The sequence below is a fragment of the Podarcis gaigeae genome, assembly GCF_964106915.1.
Source record: "Podarcis gaigeae genome assembly, chromosome: 16".
Classification (NCBI taxonomy): domain Eukaryota; kingdom Metazoa; phylum Chordata; class Lepidosauria; order Squamata; family Lacertidae; genus Podarcis; species Podarcis gaigeae.
This window is the reverse complement of record NC_139693.1, coordinates 18,201,132-18,218,790: the sequence shown is the minus strand read 5'-3', so window position 1 is coordinate 18,218,790 and position 17,659 is coordinate 18,201,132. Positions and strand designations below refer to the sequence as shown.

The following is a 17,659-nucleotide window of genomic DNA, read 5'->3' as shown; positions in this document are numbered from 1 at the left end:
AAATACTAAACCCCCCCCCCCCCTTTGTTGACATCTCCCATTACTCTGAATTTGATGACCATTCCTCCTAATTTCTTTCCTCCTTCTTTGGTCTGTGTTCCTATGCTTTTACACATTGACTCAAGCAATAAAGCCACATACTGACAAGCCCTGGGCATAAACAAGCTCTATATTTGCTGAAGCATGTATCCATTTCAACTGTCAGCCAACCTGTTTACGGGCATTCTAACCACAAGTCATTCTAAAGATAAGCTGTTAAGCAAGTCTATGGTTAGCCTGCACGATATTACCACATTCCTAAACAATTTGTTTTCTTCTCAGCTGAGAGATTAAGTGGGTTGGCCGAGGATGTTCTCTTGCAGGTGACACAGACTGTTCTTGTATAAAAGCCACCAGCCTTGTCTAAGTCGAAGTCCTTGTCTCTGTGCCTCTGAATTGAAGGGAAATGGCATTTGGTGGAACTCTGTGGATGCTGATATTATATACAACTATTTTCATTCATTTCTTGCTGTTAGTGTGGGGAGTTTCTTATACTCTTGCCAGGACCCACGTGCCTCGAGGAATGAGCCGTCCTGCACCATTGATACTTTTAAATCTCTTAGTGGGATATGGATTTGTACTGGTAAGTTTATTTTACATATATTACAGGGATGAAGCGACACCTCTCTAAAAAGGGCTGCAACATTTGAAATAGTTTAGAGAAAAGGCAAGTAAGAGGCGATGTGATAGAAATGTTTAAGATTATGGAGAAAATAGAGAGAGGAAGGTTTTCCTCCGTCTCTCACAACACTAGAACTTGTAGACAACCCAATGAAGCTGAATGTTGGAAGATTCAGGACAGATGGAAGAAAGGACTTCTTCACACATAATATATTCAATCCATGGAAGTCACTCTCACAAGAGGCAGTGATGGCTGCCAAGTTGAATAGCTTCCAACGAGAAATAGAGAAATTCATGGAGGCAATAGCCGTGGATGCTTATTAACCAGCTCTGGCTCTAGAGATGGAGGCAGCAATGCTTCTGAACACCAGTTGCTGGAAAACACAGGAGGGGAGAGAGCTCCTGTGCTTGGGTCCGGGTTTGTGGGTTTCCCATTGGGGCACCTGGTTGACAACTGTGAGATGGTGAACTAGATGGGCCATTGTCCTAATCCAGCAGGCTCTGCTTTGAGGCGTTCCCAAAGTAAAGGAAGGCTTGAACTCTGATTATGAAAATACACACAGAGGCTTGAACCAGCAAGACTCTGGGAAGGGTGCGTATAATAATAATTCCTGTCCACCCTCCCGCCCAGGTCGTTTTATTCACAAAAGAACTTTTGTCACCATGTTTGGAAGAACCAATCAGATTTCCTCTGAGCATTTCAACAAACCCCACGTGGGGACAAAGTTAACCTACAAAAACTAATTACAGTAAGCATGCATATTTCTGGGATAAACAAAACAGAACTACAAAGGAGTGCATCCAGCAACCCCGGATGTCACAAACAAGCAAAATACATGATAAGAAGGACGCCAGAAGGACAGGGATCATTATCACCTTCATGTGAGATCTGTTTCCTGGCCCTAAGATTAACATCCTAAGATTAACATATCAGAAAAGCTACATCAAAAGAACCTGCCCACTATCTTTCACAGCCAAGGATGCATGCCTGGCATAGCTGTCAACTTTCAGATTTGAAAATAAGGGATCTGCAGCAGGAATAAGGGATCACAGCTCCCAAAGTAAAGAGCTCAGCTAATCTGTAGGTGGGCTTTTGCCCTTGCAAACAATCCCGGCACCCTCTTTTCATGTTTCAGTCATTTTGCTTCGGTCTCTTGTAATGTACTGCCACCCAGTGGCCTTCCTGGCAAATTGCATCAGGTAATTCAGAAGTGGATCCCAACATAACCTTTCCTTGCTTCTCTCTTTCTCTTTTTTTTTTTTGTGTAAATAATTTTTATTAACAGGCCAATCAAATCACATTAATTCCAAATCACATTAGTTCCAAATTATACAGCCAAATTTTTAAAATTTTATCGGGGGTACCCATACTTCGCGCTCCGAAAGGGATCCAAACATCACTCTTGCTGCTGCTTTAATTTCACAGTTCTTTCCAGTTCTGTCCAGATAGTCTCCTTATTATTTTCCTCATCTTCTTATTGTAATCATATATTCCTTTCTTTACGATCTCTGATAATCTTCACAAGCGGGTTGAAAACAAACTCCTGTGTGGATTTTACACTCTCCAGGAGCCATATCACATAAAGGACAGCCACCATTTCCACACCTCCATAAAAAAACATTCATACAGTTTGTCCTTGATTTCTACCGGCCTGCGAATCTGTATCTCAGGGGGCCCTGCCGGGTCAAATTCACATTCCGATAACCATACATTCACATTCCAATGACCACGGTCCTCCTCCCCCCGTCCTCCTGTGGGCAGGCTGACTTGACGAATCTCCATTTGAAACTGCGTCACAAAGCTTTCCTTCCATTCCCAATATTCCCACCAGCCTCTCTTTGATCAATAATTCATTTCCACACAGCTTTTAATCTCCAGCTTGTGATTAGTAATTTGCAACGACTCTTTCTCTCTGGGAGGGAGCATTATTGGGTACTCACATAAGACAAAAAAAAGAAGTTTTTTCCTCCCCCCTTTCCATTTCAGTCCGACATACCAGTCTTTTAATGATGAGTCTTCACTTGATTTATTGTCCAGCCCGTCGCTCCGCACACAGAGATCCCATTAATCAGCAGTCTTTACACCCGTTCTTCACTTGAAGTATGTGCATTTGCTTCTTTATCCAATTATATATTTCGAAGTAATGCAAACCAGTGCGCGATCAGAAACAGCGTCCGGGAGAGCGGCCCCACCCAAGGCCTTTGTGCCAAGTGCCCGGTCACCCCTTCTTTCGAATCCGGGGGTGAATTGTGGGCACAGCTGGCAAGGCAGTCCCCCCCCCCAGGGGAGGGGGAGGCTGCATACTCCCATATCAACCTCTTAATTGCCTCGTGTGGGTCGGAGAGATGTTATTGTCGGACATCTTCCAATGCGCCCCCTGGTGTCCCCCCACGTTTCCTTGCTTCTCATTCCGCCCTCCTGACCGTTGCTTGGTAAGTGCTGCAGTTACTTTCCATAAGCAGACCTTTCTCCTTTCCCCAGACCAGCTGCGCCAGGATTATTGCTCACTTCCAAGCCTCAATATTACCACACCATCACCTCTCCGCTGGGAAGCGCTGAGCAAAGGCGAGTCCCCAGGCAACGCCGCCGATTTGATCGGCACAAGGAATGCAAGCTCCATCCCCCAGTCGTTCTTAGACTCCTTATTGGGTGAGCAATGCAGCCAAGCAACACAGTTGGAGCCTCCCTCCTCCCTGGCTGGCAGGGAGGGAGGGAGAGGAGCCGCTTCCTTTGAAACTGGGGAAATTTACGGGACATCATCAATCCAGGACAGCAGCGGGAAACGGCGCTGGGATAAGGGAGTTTCCCGCCAAATAAGGGACGGTTGACAGCTGTGATGCCTGGCAAAGCAACTGGCAGCTGGGCTGTGTACGCAAGCAGAGAGAAATGGACAGTAGAGGAAATGGCCAGAGATGCGGAGGGTTGTGGGATTTGATCAGAAATTACTGTCAATGAATTAAACCCAATCAACACCATGCTTTCACAGCTGACACAATGGCTTGAGGCATATTTTATAATTCCTCATAGTAATCCCATCTGATCCCCACACTCTGGATATTTGCACCCCTACACTGCTTAGGTTCTTATTCACTCCAGTGGATTTATCCTGAGTAGTACTAGCACTGAATACCCCCAATTTGTATTGCATCTTAAGGTTTGAAATAACAGGAAGCATACTAGGAAAGGGGAGTGGGCAGGGGCTTCACTTCTGGGCTGCTCAAAGAGAATAGTTTTCCATCCCAAGAGGAATGACAGGATAAACAGCGCAGTCATCTCCCATGCACGGTTTCTGTTCCATAGGCAATACATATATGCAATACATATATCTAATGCTGATTTAAAATGCTAAATGGTTTGGTTTAAACAGGGAGGAATTCTGGAAAAACTGGGCATCTGCCAGAGATATTCCATACTCAGGATCCTAAACCTACTCATTCCAGAAGTGAAGGACCCAAAAATGATCACAAGGGATCTGGTTTTTGATGGGGTGCCTGTGAGGCTGTACTGGCCCAAGACATCACCTGCTGGGAACAGGAAAGGAATCATCTATCTTCATGGAGGGGTTGCACTATTTGCAAGCATCCGTAGGTTCTTTGAAATGTTTTTGAAATGCTTCACTTTGTTGTTTGTGGAGAATTTGGGGTGATACTTTAATGTAAAGGTCATGATATGTTTGCTATGGAGGGGTGGGGGTGGTTTGTGCTGCCTCTGGGTTTTTTATTTTATCTTTATGAATACTGCTAGAAAAGTTGGGTACCACCTCTCTGCCAAACCAGTAGTATGGGATGATGAGAATTGTAGTTTAAGAACAGTTGGAGACCCAAGCTTGGGAAACACTGCTCTAAAGAAACTCTTTTCCTGAAAACTCAACCCCCCCCCATTGCCATGAGTCTGACAACCTCTTTCTGCTCAGGCCCAAGAATTCCTCGCATATGTGCCACCAGCCCCTTTGTCATGTTAAGGCCTCTATCCAAGTGAGGCACTGACTTGGAAAGTGTTTTTTCCGCTGGCCTCCAATCTTCCCTTCCATACTCCAAATCAGGCATAGGCAAACTCCGGCCATCCAGATGTTTGGGACTACAATTCCCATATCCCTAGCTAACAGGACCAGTGATCAGGGAGGATGGGAACTGTAGTCCCAAACATCTGGAGGGCCGGAGTTTGCCTATGCCTGCTTCAAATAATAATCAAAATCCTACCACTTATTAATTTCTAAGGTTTAGGGTGGTCTCCCCCCAAATCTATAACAATACGAAGAATAACAACAAACAATGTCAACAACCTGTGCCTACACACAGTTTAAAAGGCCGTCTATTGGTTAATTAGCCAAAGGCACCTGACGATATGAAATGAAGGCGCCAGGTGAGTCTCCCGGGTGAGAGCATTCCACAAACGGGGAGCCACAACAGTTCTGGGCTTGGGCCCAGAAACAAATTGGCAGCCAATGCAGTCACACCAGAATTGTCATTATATGCTGAAACCACAGTGGGCAACTTGGCTGCTGAAGTCTGCACCAGCTGAAGTTTCTGAAGTGTAGGCAGCTTAACATGGCAGGATGGGATTGTGTGGTAAGAAAACAGGGCTGAGCCTTCCTGTTGCAGAGATGTCTGGTTCTGTATTAATTCCTAATATCAAGGTCAATGACAAATGCCAAAGAAGGTATTTGTGCTTCGTACTTCAATGGACTTCTATGAAAGGTCTTCCAGAGATGGTCAGAATTAATTTGAAAGAATCCCCAAAATGTGGTCTGAGGTTTGTTTGGTCCTGTTCTGACTTATTCACATATTTACACGTTCATTCTGTTGGGATACTGCCAGGGAGATAAAGTCCATCTTAGCCCCCAAGCCGGCTGCCCGACGATCCATCGACCTCCCGTGGTCACACAGTTTCAGCGATTTAGCGACACCAGCTCCAGAAATAGATTGCCACATTCCTGGGCTGACACTGTCAGCAGAATTCACACAGCAGAAGTTGCACTCAGGAGGGTATCATTTAGAATGTTTATTCAGCGTTGGTTAGAACAAAGAACAAACATGATTGACTGCTAGCGTGTTCTGGTGCAGAGAGAGAAAACGAAAGCAATAGCAAACATAAACATCCTGAGAAACAGGAAATACGCAGACTCTGTGACTCACACAGCCTGCTCCCTTTTAAGGTGGAACGGAAATATCCTAACACATTCTGCATGGAGGGAGTACTTGGTCATCTCAAGCAGGGCTTGTTCCCACAGCTGTGCAGCACTGGACTCAAAGGCATCTTTCCAAGCCAGCCTTTAGCTAGCCAGTCCAAAATGGATCCCAGTCTTTGTTCTTCCTAGCACACCTTGCTTTAAAAGAATGGATTTTTTGGTTCTGAGTTTTACCCATTGAAACTGCTGACCAGGAGGGAACAAAATGTACATAATGGTTTTCAACTAGTGATGCCCCATTTATAAAGGGTTCAGTTCAGCTTAGTTGTTGCCAAAAGAAACTCGTTAAAGGTTGTGTGCCTTTTCCCAGGAACTTCTGAAAGGATCTGCCATTCGCTTGCCCACGGAACCGACTCGGTGGTTATGTGTGTTGAGTAAGTATCTTCATGCTTCAGTTTCTAACCCTTCCACATGAGCCCAGAAAACGGCTGATTTTGCCAACATCGTGAATTTGCCAACCTTTAGAATGGGTGTTCACCTTTGTATTTTGATTTTTATGCCTTTGGACCCAGTCCCTCTGGCTTTAAGCATAAGAAGCTGGATCAGGCCAAAGGGGGCCCAACATCCTGTTCTCACGGTGGCCAACCAAATATCCCAATGAAAAGCCCACAAGCTGGACTCAGACACAGGAGCACTGCTCCCAGTTGCAACGTACATCATCTGGTATTCAGAAGCATTACTGCCTGTGATAGTGGAGATGGCCCATCCGCCTTGTGACTAGTATTCATGGATAACCTTATCCACCATGAGAGGCTGATATGGCTTCTCAATCTATGCTAGTTCTATCTGTTGCGATTATCTCTATCCTGCCTTTCAGGACAAAACTCCTTCCAAGGCGTCATATAAGGAACATTAAACTACTCTTACATAAAACTAGATAAATGTTTTTGTCCCTCTCTCTTAACTCTAGAACATATGGACATTCAATGAAGCTGAATGCTAGAAGATTCACCTAAAAGAAAGTAGTTCTTTACACAGTGTGTAGTAAAGCTGTGGAACTCGTTCCCTCAGGAGGCAATGATGGCCTCCAACTGGATGGTTTTAAAAGAGGATTAAACAAATGCACACGGTATAAGACTACCAGTGGCTACTAGCTATGATGGCTATAGCCTGCCTTTGCAGGTGGAGACAGTTGCTGAACTGAATGCCAGTTGCTGGAAGCTGTGGGAGGGAAAGTACCACAAGACTCATGTTCTGATTGTGAGTTTCTCCAGTGATTGACCACTGGCCACTGAGAACAGGATGTGAACTAGCATTATATTATCATGGAAAACCTCAGGCACTGGGGCTCAATGCTCCACTCCAGGCCTCTTCAGTTCTCCCTGAAGATCCAGTGTGGTGTAGTGGTTAAGAGCGGTGGACTCGTAATCTGGTGAACCGGGTTCGATTCCCTGCTCATCCACATGCAGCTGCTGGGTGACCTTGGGCTAGTCACACTTCTTTGAAGTCTCTCAGCCCCACTCACCTCACAGAGTGTTTGTTGTGGAGGAGGAAGGGAAAGGGGAATGTTAGCCCCTTTGAGACTCCTTAGGGTAGTGATAAAGCAGGATATCAAATCCAAACTCCTCTTCTTCCCTCCGAAATCACCGCAGACCCCCACCTCTGCACCATTGCCCCTCTTTTTCACCCTCCTTGAGTGGCATCTGCCTGACTGGAATTTGTCTTGCTTGCATGAAGGCAGGGGTGCCAACCTGAGTAAATATTGCCCCCCCCCACAGTAAGTCCCATATTGCATAAATGATCACATGACGTGGAGCACATAACCATTTGAATGGAAATGTCAATCAGCTTGGGGGGACCCAGCCTCCTTGGGGGTGCTGAAGGTACCTCAGCCCCAAGTATGATGTCAAATGTTGATGATATCTTGTTTTTTCTTTAGATTTCGTTTAGTTCCTAAGCATCCGTATCCAGTCCCTGTAGAGGACTGTTTAACTGCTGTAATACATTTTATGAAAAATGCAAAGGAATATGGAGTGGACCCCAGCCGCATTGCCATTGCTGGGGAGAGTAGTGGAGGGACTTTTGCTGCAGCCATTTGCCAAGAACTGGGAACCAGAGAGGACCTCCCAAGAGTGCGAGCTCAGGTCCTGATCTACCCATTCCTCCAAGCAGTGGACTTCAATTTGCCACCCTATCAGCAAAACCAATCAGTTCCTCCCTTGTTCAGGAAACGAGGTATTAAACTCGCTTTGACATATCTCACTGGGAAGACAATGAATGTAGATGGAATTCTGAAAGGCGCCCATGTCCCTCCTGATTTGAGAGAGAAATACCAAAAATGGATAAGCGCTGATAACATTCCGGAAGAATTTAAAGCTAGGGGCTATGTTCCTGTAGAACCTGCTCCATTTTCAGAAGAACTTTATGAGCAAGTTAAAAGAGGTGCTGAGACAATGTTTGCCCCCCTTCACGCAGAGGATGACATAATCCGCCACCTCCCAGAGGCTTTCATTCTAACCTGTGAATATGATTTTCTCCGGGACGATGGGCTGTTGTATAAGAAGCGGTTAGAGGACAATGGTGTGCCAGTGACATGGTATCATGTTCAAGATGGATTTCATGGAATAATGACCATGGCTGGTTTGAAGGCAATTGAATATCCGAGCACACAGAAATGTTTGCAGAGTGTAATACAGTTCTTAAAAGGTTTATAGAAATGAATGACATTCTTTGTCTTCCTATGGCAGTCTTCCCCTTCTGTGGAGGGAAATATCGTTCCTCATTGTGCCAATCCTGAAGTAAAAAGAAAAACTCTGATCAAAAGTTCTACTCTGTTTAATTTATTAAAATCACCATGGGCTCTATAAATACATAAGCAAAGCCCTACTGGATCAAGCCATTGGCTCACTTCATGCAGCATCTTGTTCTCTTTATATTACATATTTTAAAAATTAATTTTCATACAATTTAACAAATTCAATTCAGTTTCAATACAATATTCCCTCAACATTTTGACTCCTCATCCTTACTTCCATGATGTTTCTGTTCAAATCCTTTGTCTACTAAATGTAATACTCATTTCTATAACAAATATCCAACATTAGATTCCTTTATCATTCTCCTTCCTTTGCTTATATTTCCAGTCCAGCCTGTGTTTTCATTTGACTATAATATTTTCTCAGATATTCTGAAAAGGATCTTCACTCCTCCACAAGCATTTCGTCTTTTTGGTTTCTTATTTTCGCCTTCTCCATATAGTCCAATAGTTTTAAAGTCCTTCTCCTCTTTTGTTGGAACTTCTTCATCACTTTTTTTTAATTGATTTTCCAGATTTTAACCCAATTATAAAAATTATAACAAATTAATACAATTCTGTGTAAGTGACTTCCTGCGTGCCGTCCTTGATCCGTCCTTATCTTCCAATGTTACTGACTGCGTTTACATACTCTTATTGAAGTAAATAGTATAACAGACCCTGAGGATTGCCACACCCCTTGCTACTGGTTTGGGAGTCTTCTCTTTCTAGAAGATCTCTCCCCTCCTGACTGGAATGAGACCCATGTAGGCTGTATCCACACAGCTGCTACTTCTCCTGGCTCAAAGTCAGCCCTCCAGCTAGCTCCTGGTGTAAAACTCTCCCAAGACACTCAAACAAAGCCCAGTCTAAAAACTCCCTCAGAAACTGCTCCTTTTATTTTCCTCCTCCCACTCTGCTTAGTACTCATTCAGAGAGGCTCCAGCCCTCTGGTGGAATTCTGAGGGACTGCATCACCAAACTCTGGTCTGGCTTTGCTGTCCATCACAGAGGTACTTAGCAGGGGTCAGCAAACTTTTTCCGCAGGGGGCCAGTCCACTGTCCCTCAGGCCACGTGGTGGGCCGGACTATATTTTGAAGTGGGGAAAAAATGAACGAATCCCTATGCCCCACAAATAACCCAGAGATGCAATTTAAATAAAAGGACACCTTCTACTCATGTAAAAACATGCTGGTTCCCGGACCGTCTGCGGGCCGGATTTAGAAAACTTCGGTGGGGGAGAGGGGAGGGTGGGGAAAAAGCTTTGCAGAGGGTGAGAAACTGGAGTCTGGTCCTTCTACAGGTTGGGAAAAGCAGGGTAGGGGGCGGGTAAAAGGTAAAGGGACCCCTGACCATTAGGTCCAGTTGTGACCGACTCTGGGGTTGCGGCACTCATCTCACTTTATTGGCCGAGGGAGCCGGAGTACAGCTTCCGGGTCATGTGGCCAGCATGACTAAGCCACTTCTGGCGAACCAGAGCAGCGCACGGAAATGCTGTTTACCTTCCCGCTGGAGTGGTACCTATTTATCTACTTGCACTTTGGCATGCTTTCGAACTGCTAGGTTGGCAGGAGCAGGGACCGAGCAACGGGAGCTCACCCCGTCGCGGGGATTCGAACCACCCACCTTCTGATTGGCAAGTCCTAGGCTCTATGGTTTAACCCACAGCGCCACCCGTGTCCATTATAGAGGGTGGGAGGCTGGCCCAAATCTGAAAACGCGATGCTGCTGTCCCTTAGAGCAGCTTGTTATTGGTCCTGGGGAAGGCTGAGAGGAGGCGGGGAGGGGAAACGGGGAACTTTCCTTGGGCAAAGCCAGTTTGAAGAAGAGTCCACCTGCACCCGGAAGGCAAGGAAAGGGGGTGGGAGTGGAAGCACCTAAACACAGACACGAGGCTTAATTTTTATTATTAGGAGGCACCCGGGGCGTAGGAAGGGGGGGGTGCGGTGGCGGAAGCCCACCCTGGGTGTCATCCCTGAGGTGGGGTGACAAAAAGGCACACTGCAGGGGGCTCGCCCTGCTGCCCCATGTGCAGCGGCTCGAGTTGCCACCGCTGCGCACAGCAGATTACAGCGCGCCCCCCAGGTCGCCCTGCCCCCCCCCCAGGTCCACGGCATGGCTGCTGCTCCGGGCGTCTGTTCAGCTAACTCCACCACTGACTGAAATTGTTGCCCCAAAGCAACGGGCGAGTTTCCAGGTCGGTGTAAAAATGCTCTTAAATGCTGCTGTTTGATTTATTATCCTCTCTTCGAGAGGCCTCTCCCCCCACTCTCTATCTCCAAATGCCCGGGTGGGTTGAATCCTAAATATCGAGTTGTCCTACCCGGTACACTTACTCAGAAATGTATCCCATTGGTTTTAGCGTTTACTCACAAGTAAGGTGAAAGGGTCGCAGCTCACATGCAAATTGTTATGCCAGGCATAGGCAACCTCGGCCCTCCAGCTGTTTTGGGAGTACAACTCCCATCATCCCTAGCTAACAGGACCAGTGGAGCTAACATCTGGAGATTTATTATCCTCTCTTCAAGTGGCCTCTCCCCCCACTCTCTATCTCCAAATGCCCGGGCGTGTTGAATGCTAATAGTGCGTTGTCCTACCCGGTACACTTACTCAGAAATGTATCCCATTGGTTTTAGAGTTTACTCACAAGTAAGGGTAAAAGGGTCGCAGCTCACATGCTAATAGTTATGCCTGGCATAGGCAACCTCGGCCCTCCAGCTGTTTTGTGAATACAACTCCCATCATCCCTAGCTAACAGGACCAGTGGTCAGGGATGATGGGAACTCTAGTCTCAAAACATCTGGAGGGCCCAGTTTGCCTATGCCCGAGTTATGCTTTAGGTACCACTCTGGCGGGATGGTAAACGGCGTTTCCGTGCGCTGCTCTGGTTCGCCAGAAGCGGCTTAGTCATGCTGGCCACATGACCCGGAAGCTGTTCGCCAACTCCCTCGACCAGTAAAGCGAGATGAGCGCCGCAACCCCAGAGTCGGCCACAACTGGACCTAATGGTCAGGGGTCCCTTTACCTTTTTTATAGACACTCTTGCCCTTCCCAGCTGCACCTTAGGATGGTGGGTCCTTCTTTGGGAGCCCCTTGCAGATAGGGTGCAGCAGAGGGCTGCCCTGACCACCCACGTCTTAACACCTGCTCTTGATATACTGCTTGCAACTGTTTGTTCACTGACTTATTGGCCTGAATGACATTTCAAGGTTCTCCTTGGCAGCTCAAAGTTTGAAGTCAAGTGACCAGAGGATGGTGAGATCCAACGACATCTTCTTGCTTGTTGGCCTGATATGGAGAGAGCAGCAGAATGTCTTGCCTTTTGTGTGTCTGGGGATCTGGGTTTGACTGCAATTCTGTCTAATGTGGGTATAATGAAATGGACCCATTGCACTCCAAAGGACTTGGCTTAGCTTTTTGCACAGATGTTTCTCGTTGCTAAATCTTCAAACTCAAGCAGATATTATGTAGTAACATCTGCCTGGAGTTATGATGTGACAATTTTGGGACTTCGCATTGAGAAAGAGAGAGAGAGAGAGAGAGAGGAAGGGATATTTATTTTTAATATCTTCTGCATATTCAAATTAACTTAATTTATTTTTCTACTTTAAATATATACTCTTTTGAAACTGCAGGTTGTAACAATAATCCTGCCAATGTTCTTTTCTGTTTACAATGTATCTGTAAATATTCAATAAACCATTTTCATTCTTTTATAAAAAGTTTGTTATCTGGGTTTTTTATTTTTCTGGTAAGTTTTGCCATTTCTGCATATTCCTTAAGTTTTCTGTATCCATTCTTCCTTTGCTGGGACTTCTACTTCTTCCCATTTTGGGGCAAGTAGCATTATTGCTGCTGTAGTAGCATACACGAACAAGTTTCTATACAGTTTAGGTAGTTCTGTCCCTATAATTCCCAAAAGAAAAGCTTCTGGGCTTAACAAACATTATTTTAAACATATTTTCTATTCATGATATATCATTTCCCAGTAAGCTTTAACCTTACTACAAGACCACAACATGATAAAAAGAACCTTCTTCCTCTTTACATTTTCAACATTTATTTGATTTAGATTTATACATTTTTGCCATTTTTGCCAGTGGTTAGATACCATTGATAGTTTATTTTCATATAGTTTTCTCTTAAACCATAACATGCTGTAAATTTTATATCCACATTCAACAATCGTCCCCATGCTTCCATGTCTATATTATGACCAATTTCTATTGCACTATGTATCATTGGGGATTTTACTTCCTCATCCTTTGTCTCCCATTCCAATAATATTTTATACATTATAGACAGCACTTTTACATTCCCTTCCAACAGGTCTCTCTCCAGTTGTGATATTTGTTCCCCAGACCCTTGTAGCCTATCTTTCTTAAATACTCCATTCAAATGATGATATTGTATCCATGTTGTTAGTTTTCCTGATAATTCCTTATTTTTTATAAATTTATACTTTCCTCCCACTTGTTTTAATAATTTTTTGTAAGCTGTCCACCATTCTATCATATTGTAATCCTTTTATGTAAACCGCCCTGAGACCTCTGGGTATAGGGTGGTACAGTGGTGCCTCGCAAGACGAAATTAATTCGTTCTGCGAGTTTTTTCACCTAGCGAATCTTTCGTCTTGCGAAGCACGAAATCCCATAGGAATGCATTGAAAATCAATTAATGTGTTCCTATGGTCAAAAAAAGTCCAAACAATGCCAAATTTGGTACAACAAGAGTTTATTAAGTGCTCTTTAAAGTCACACATACTGTAAAGAGCATTTCAAAAATTGATGGAACAATAAATTAAGTTTCTAAACATGACAGAAAAACATTTAAAATCAACAAAGTGTACAGTACATTTTCTAAGACTCTGGGGGACAACTTGAAGAAGGTTCCTCTTCCATTCTTTGCTTCTTGCTGAAGAACCTGTCCATGGTCTGCTGCTTCATCCAGCTTTTAAGCACCTCCCTGAAAGGCGACATGACCCTCGTATCAAAAGTGTTCGCAAGGTCATGTGCCACGTGCTTGTCAGGGTGGTGCCGCTGTGCAAAAGCCTGCACATCCTTCCACTTCATGCAAATGTCCCTCAGTTCTTTGGAGGACAGCCGTTCCTCAGTTGCTTCCTCCTTTTCCTCCCACTTGTTTTAATAATTTTTGTAAGTTGTCCACCATTCTATCATATTGTTGTTGTTTTTATGCGTAATTTTTATTAGTTTACATAAATCAAAATACAAGACAGACTATAATATTCCACTTAATATCACACATATTTTAAAAGTGACTTCCTTCAACCTTTCCACAAATCATCCGTATTAATAAAGGCAAATAATTCCGCATTTCTTATTTTGTAGTGCCGTTAATCATTCTAGTTCATCTGTTTTTCTTTAGACATTACCCTTTGCTTCTTACAGAGCTCCCTTAAAACCCACTAGTGTTATCTGTCCATCGCTTAAGTTTTCCAGATATTTCGTAAGACTTTCCCAATCTTTTACAAACCTCTGGTCTTTTATATATCTGATTTTCCCTGTCATCTTATCCATCTCCACATAATCTAGTAATTTTGATCTCCAATCCTCAATTGTCGGCAAACCCTCTAATTTCCAATTTTTAGCTAACAGGACCCTTGCTGCCTTTGTTGCGTACTGAAACAGCTTGTAGTCTTTCCTTTTTATCTCCCTTCCTACCAATCCCAGCAGGAATGCCTCGGGTTTTTTAACAAAAGTATAGCTTAAAATTTTCTTCATTTCATTATACACACTCTCCCAGAACCCTTTAACCTTTTGGCATTCCCACCACATATGGTAGAAGGTCCCCTCTCTTTCCTTGCACTTCCAGCATTTATTACAGGATCCGTACATTCTGGCTAATTTAACGGGAGTCATATACCAACGGTAGAACATTTTCATTAGATTCTCCTTAAGTGTCACACAAGCCGTAAACTTAAGATGTTGTTTCCATAGTTTTTCCCATTCTTCGAAGTAGATGTTACGGCCAAAGTCTTTGGCCCAGTGTGTCATTACCGACTTGACTTCCTCATCAATTAGATTCCAGTCCAGTAACTGATTGTACATTTTAGACAAAGTTTTTATATTATTTTCCAGGATCTCAATTTGGAATCTAGAGTTTTTATCAGCATATCCTTTATCTTTGATATCTTTCCTAAACATGTCGTTTATCTGGAAGTAATGTAGCCAATCATAAACTTGGTTCTTGACCTGCTCGTACGGCCTCATTTTCCACTTTCCTTCCTCTTTCATGACCAGTTGTTCATATGTGGCCCAATTGGCCCTCATATTGGTCTTTTTAACGGACATAACCTCTAATGGTGACAGCCAGTGGGGTGTTTTAGGTTCTAGCACGTCTTTATACCTTTCCCATACCTCAATCAGTGGGCCCCTAAATATGTGATTTCCAAATTCCTTATGCGTTCTCCTCCGCCCATGCCACAAGTAGGCGTGCCACCCAAATCGATTGTCGTGGCCCTCTAAGTCCAACACTTCTCTGTCCTCCAGATTGATCCATGTCTTTACCCAGCATAGGCATGATGCCTCGTAATATAATTTCACATCTGGCAGGGCGAAGCCTCCCCTTTCCTTCACATCCGTCAACAATTTAAATTTTATTCTGGGCTTCTTCCCCTGCCAGATGAATTTTGAGATCTCCCTATGCCAGATTTTAAATATCCTTGTACCTTTGATCACTGGGATATTTTGGAAGAGAAATAATATTCTTGGAAGTACGGACATTTTAATTGTGGCTATTCTACCCCAAAATGACAATCTGAGCCTGCCCCACGTTTCTATATCTTTCTTAATTCCTTTCCATACTATTTCATAATTATTTTTAAATAAATCTATATTTTTTGGCGTTACCCATACTCCTAGATATTTCACCCTCTTAGTCACCTCTAATTCCGTTTCTCTTTGTAGTTCTTCAACTTTGTCCTTGTGCATATTCTTAACTATCATTTTTGTTTTCCTTTTATTAAGTTTGAAGCCCGATACTTTTCCAAATTGATCAAATTCTTCAAGTACCTCTTTTGTTGAGTCTATTGGGTCTTCCATTGTTACAACCAGATCGTCAGCGAAAGCTTTAATTTTATATTCGTTCTGACCGACCCTTACTCCTTTTATTTTTTTGTTGTCTCTTATGGAATTAAGTAAGACCTCTAATACCATTACAAACAGTAATGGGGACAGTGGGCATCCCTGTCTTGTTCCTTTTGTTACTATTATTTCTGCAGTCTCTACGTTGTTTATTATGAGTCTTGCCCTTTGTTCTGTGTAGATTGCTTTTATCCCGTTGTAAAATTCAGTGCCCACTTCCATATGTTCCAATTGTTTCAGCAGGAAATCCCATATTACATTATCAAACGCTTTCTCGGCGTCCACGAATAACAACAAACCTTGTTTATCGCACCTGTCTGTTAAGTATTCTATGATGTTTATTATGTTTCTTATGTTGTCTTTCATTTGCCTACCCGGCAAAAAGCCGGCTTGGTCTTTGTGTATACTTTCTACCAGAATGTCTTTTAATCTCTTTGCTAGGATTCCCGCGAAAATCTTGTAGTCTATATTTAACAGGGAAATCGATCTATAGTTTTTGATCTGCTGTAAATCTGAGTCTTGTTTAGGAATTAATGTGATCAATGCCTCCTTCCACGTCTCTGGTAGTTCTCTTTCTTTGAGGATGTTATTCATTACTTCTTGCAATGGGGTCAGCAGAACTGGTTCCATCTCCTTATAGTATCTGCCGGTAAACCCATCCGGGCCTGGGGCTTTCCCATTTTTTAAGTTCTTAATTGTTGCTTTGATTTCTTCTATCTCAATTAGAGCGTTCAGCTTCTCTTTTTCTACTGTGGAAATCTTATTGATGTTCTTAGCTTTTAAATATCTCTCTATTTTCCTCATGTTATTCCTTTCTGTGTTTTTGAAGAGTCCTCTGTAAAAGTCCAAAAAGGCCTTCCTTATTTCATTGGGCTTATTTATCTCTTCTCCTTCTACCTCAATTTTGTTTATTGTATTCTGCTCCTTCCTTTTTTTTATTTGCCAAGCCAATAGCTTCCCAGATTTATTAGCATATTCGAAGTTCCTTTGTCTTAATTTTTTAACTTTCCATTCTATCTCTCTATTTATCAACATCGCGTACTGGGATTGTAAAACTTTGAGGTTCTCTTTTATTTTCTTATTTTTGGGATTTTTAGTTAATTTCTGTTCATTCTCCAATATTTGTTGTAAAATTTCTTTTCCCCCTTTTTCTCTCTTTTTATTCTTGATTGCATTATGTTGGATAAAGAAGCCCTGCATCACCGCCTTGCCTGCATCCCACACCACCTTTGGTTTTGTACCATTACCTAAATTATCTTCAAAATATTCTTTTAACCTGTTTTGAGCTTTCTCTATTATCTCTTGGTCGTCCAGTAAATAATCTTTCATTTTCCATCTATTTAATCTTCTTTCCAGCCCCTTCAGTTCCATTTTTACTGGGTTATGGTCGGAAATTGTTTTAGCCTGTATCCCCACCCTTGCGGCTCTTGGGATTAATTCTGCCGAAATCCATATCTGGTCTAATCTTGAAAATGAGTCATTGGGTTCTGAATGATAAGTGTGTTGTTTTTCCAAGGGGTATTTAAATCTCCAAATATCCACTAGATTGCAGTTCTGGACCAAAGAGAAAAAGGTTCTAGGTAGCTTTCCTTCTGTACTTTTCGTGTCCCTTTGCCTGTCCAACTCTAACGACACCACGCCGTTCATGTCTCCCAAAAGTATAATTTTCTGATCAGCGTAATCAGATAACTTTCCTTCCAGCCTCCTAAAGAACTCTGACTTATTAACATTCGGCGCATATATCCCCACTACTATTACCTTTTCTCCTTGCCAATTAATTTGTACTGCTGCTATCCTTCCTTCTTCATCTTTAAATAATTGTTTCGCTTCGATTTGTTTATTAATATAGATGACCACCCCCCTTTTTTTACTCCGATCTGACGATACAAATTCATTCCCCAGTCTTTGGTTAGTCAAGACTCTTTTATGTTTCCTCGCTATGTGCGTCTCCTGCAGGCAAATAATATCTAGG

At 43.3% G+C, this 17,659-nt stretch overlaps 1 protein-coding gene and 2 long non-coding RNA genes across 6 annotated transcripts; 1 reads left to right on the top strand and 2 right to left on the bottom strand.

Annotated features, from left to right (window-relative positions):
- The first annotated feature begins 397 nt into the window (after nt 1–397).
- Nucleotides 398–9,159, top strand: LOC310834092 (arylacetamide deacetylase-like 4). Of its 4 annotated transcripts, none has more exons than XM_083717465.1 (5): nt 398–622; nt 2,648–2,761; nt 4,102–4,245; nt 6,160–6,223; nt 7,729–9,159. In XM_083717465.1, the coding sequence occupies exons 3-5, from the start codon at nt 4,119–4,121 to the stop codon at nt 8,501–8,503; spliced, it is 966 nt and encodes a 321-aa protein (XP_083573591.1). In that variant the 5' UTR covers nt 398–622; nt 2,648–2,761; nt 4,102–4,118; the 3' UTR covers nt 8,504–9,159. The 4 variants fall into 4 exon arrangements, with proteins under 4 accessions (XP_083573591.1, XP_083573589.1, XP_083573590.1 ...); XM_083717463.1 differs by having other exon boundaries at nt 4,029–4,245; XM_083717464.1 differs by lacking the exon at nt 2,648–2,761.
- On the bottom strand, nt 4,298–6,150 carry LOC310834361. Its single transcript, XR_014559225.1, has 2 exons — nt 5,838–6,150; nt 4,298–5,434 (listed from the first exon to the last, which is right to left on the bottom strand). It is a non-coding gene; the product is annotated as an uncharacterized lncRNA (long non-coding RNA).
- LOC310834293 lies at nt 8,481–9,810 on the bottom strand. Its single transcript, XR_014559153.1, has 2 exons — nt 8,762–9,810; nt 8,481–8,615 (listed from the first exon to the last, which is right to left on the bottom strand). It is a non-coding gene; the product is annotated as an uncharacterized lncRNA (long non-coding RNA).
- Nucleotides 9,811–17,659: the final 7,849 nt, after the last annotated feature.

What these genes read in the sequence shown, in the direction of transcription:
- LOC310834092 (XM_083717462.1), top strand. Translation starts at nt 446, where the DNA reads ATGGCATTTGGTGGAACTCTGTGGATGCTGATATTATATACAACTATT. An exon ending in TGCACTATTTGCAAGCATCC is followed by an intron (nt 4,246 to 6,159) that starts GTAGGTTCTTTG and finishes GCCTTTTCCCAG; the next exon opens with GAACTTCTGAAAGGATCTGC. An exon ending in TCGGTGGTTATGTGTGTTGA is followed by an intron (nt 6,224 to 7,728) that starts GTAAGTATCTTC and finishes TTTTTTCTTTAG; the next exon opens with ATTTCGTTTAGTTCCTAAGC.